Raw genomic sequence first — 1,205 nt, 5'->3', positions numbered from 1 at the left:
TGATTTGCCATTTCCTTCATTAAAGAGTTTAGCTCTTGCAGGAAACGATCTAACAGTGTTTGAACCTGAAAATTGTCCATTTCTGTTTCTGAACCTCACAAATCTGGAATTGGACATGACTCCTCTGAGGAAGCTGAGCGTTCACTCAGACGTGTTTCCTCATTTAAAATCATTCAGTTTGACTTCAATGACAGAGCCTGTCATTGAATGGGACGTCTCTGACAAAGACATTTTCAGAAGTTTGTCCAAATTGTACTTGGCCACAACTAGTTTTGATATCCAGAGTTATCAATTGCTTTTCAAACTTGTTGATTCAGTGGATGACCTTTATCTATCTGGAATTGGCAGATTGTTTGACAAAGGTCTGTTGGACTTTGCTTGCAATATCTCATCACTTCAAAAGTTATATTTAGATTTAAACAATATTTCTATATTGAATGATAGTCTTTTACAGTCCTGTGCCAATCTGACATATCTGGATCTTGCATATAATTCACTCACTGATTTAACTGAAGCTTCACTTCAAATGTTGACACAATTAACTGACCTACTTCTGAATGACAATCATTTATCCAGGATACCAGTGGCCATTAGAAACATGACCACGCTGAAATATCTATCATTTACAAATAACAACATCAAAGAGCTTCAGTGTTCAGATTTTCTTAATTTATCATCCCTCACAAAACTTTCACTTTCAAACAATGTAATTTCTAAAATCAGCAGCTGTGTTTTTAGGAATCTTCCAAACTTAGAAAATCTTAATATCTTTCAAAATCGACTTGCGCAATTAGACGGTTGTTTTGATGGGACCTTAATGAAACTGAATTCTCTAGATGTTTCTGAAAATAGTATTGGATGGCTTCAGAGAGGCACGTTTCATAATATGTCGTCTCTCACACGTTTGCTCTTAGCTCGCAGTGGAGTGCCTACAGTAGAAGCTGGTGCCTTTGAAGGACTGTACAATCTCACAGACCTTGATCTTTCAACAAATTCATTCTTGAAAGAAGCATTTGCAGATTTACCCAGACTCCAGCGTCTGGTTTTATCCCTCCATTCTCTCCTTCCAGGTCCACTCTCAACCACTGACTCATTTAATCTGTCTTCACTGCAGAGTTTGGAGGTAAAGGTTACTCTTAGGGTGTGTTTTCCTAGACCACAAGATGTTTTAAAAGGTTTAGGTAATTTAACAACTTTAAAATCAA

At 36.9% G+C, this 1,205-nt stretch overlaps 1 protein-coding gene across 1 annotated transcript in view; it reads left to right on the top strand.

The window, feature by feature from the left end:
* Positions 1 to 1,185: 1,185 nt before the first annotated feature.
* The window catches only part of LOC117383532 (toll-like receptor 13), a gene marked incomplete at its 5' end in the record, with an annotated part of 1,344 nt that continues 1,324 nt past the window's right edge, over positions 1,186 to 1,205 (top strand). Inside the window, one exon of the mRNA XM_055227724.1 lies at positions 1,186 to 1,205. Coding sequence (XP_055083699.1) covers positions 1,186 to 1,205 — 20 coding nt within the window.

The sequence above is a fragment of the Periophthalmus magnuspinnatus genome, chromosome 16 (assembly GCF_009829125.3).
Source record: "Periophthalmus magnuspinnatus isolate fPerMag1 chromosome 16, fPerMag1.2.pri, whole genome shotgun sequence".
NCBI lineage: Eukaryota > Metazoa > Chordata > Actinopteri > Gobiiformes > Gobiidae > Periophthalmus > Periophthalmus magnuspinnatus.
Note: the sequence above shows the minus strand (reverse complement) of the source record. Positions and strands in the feature narration are given on the sequence as shown.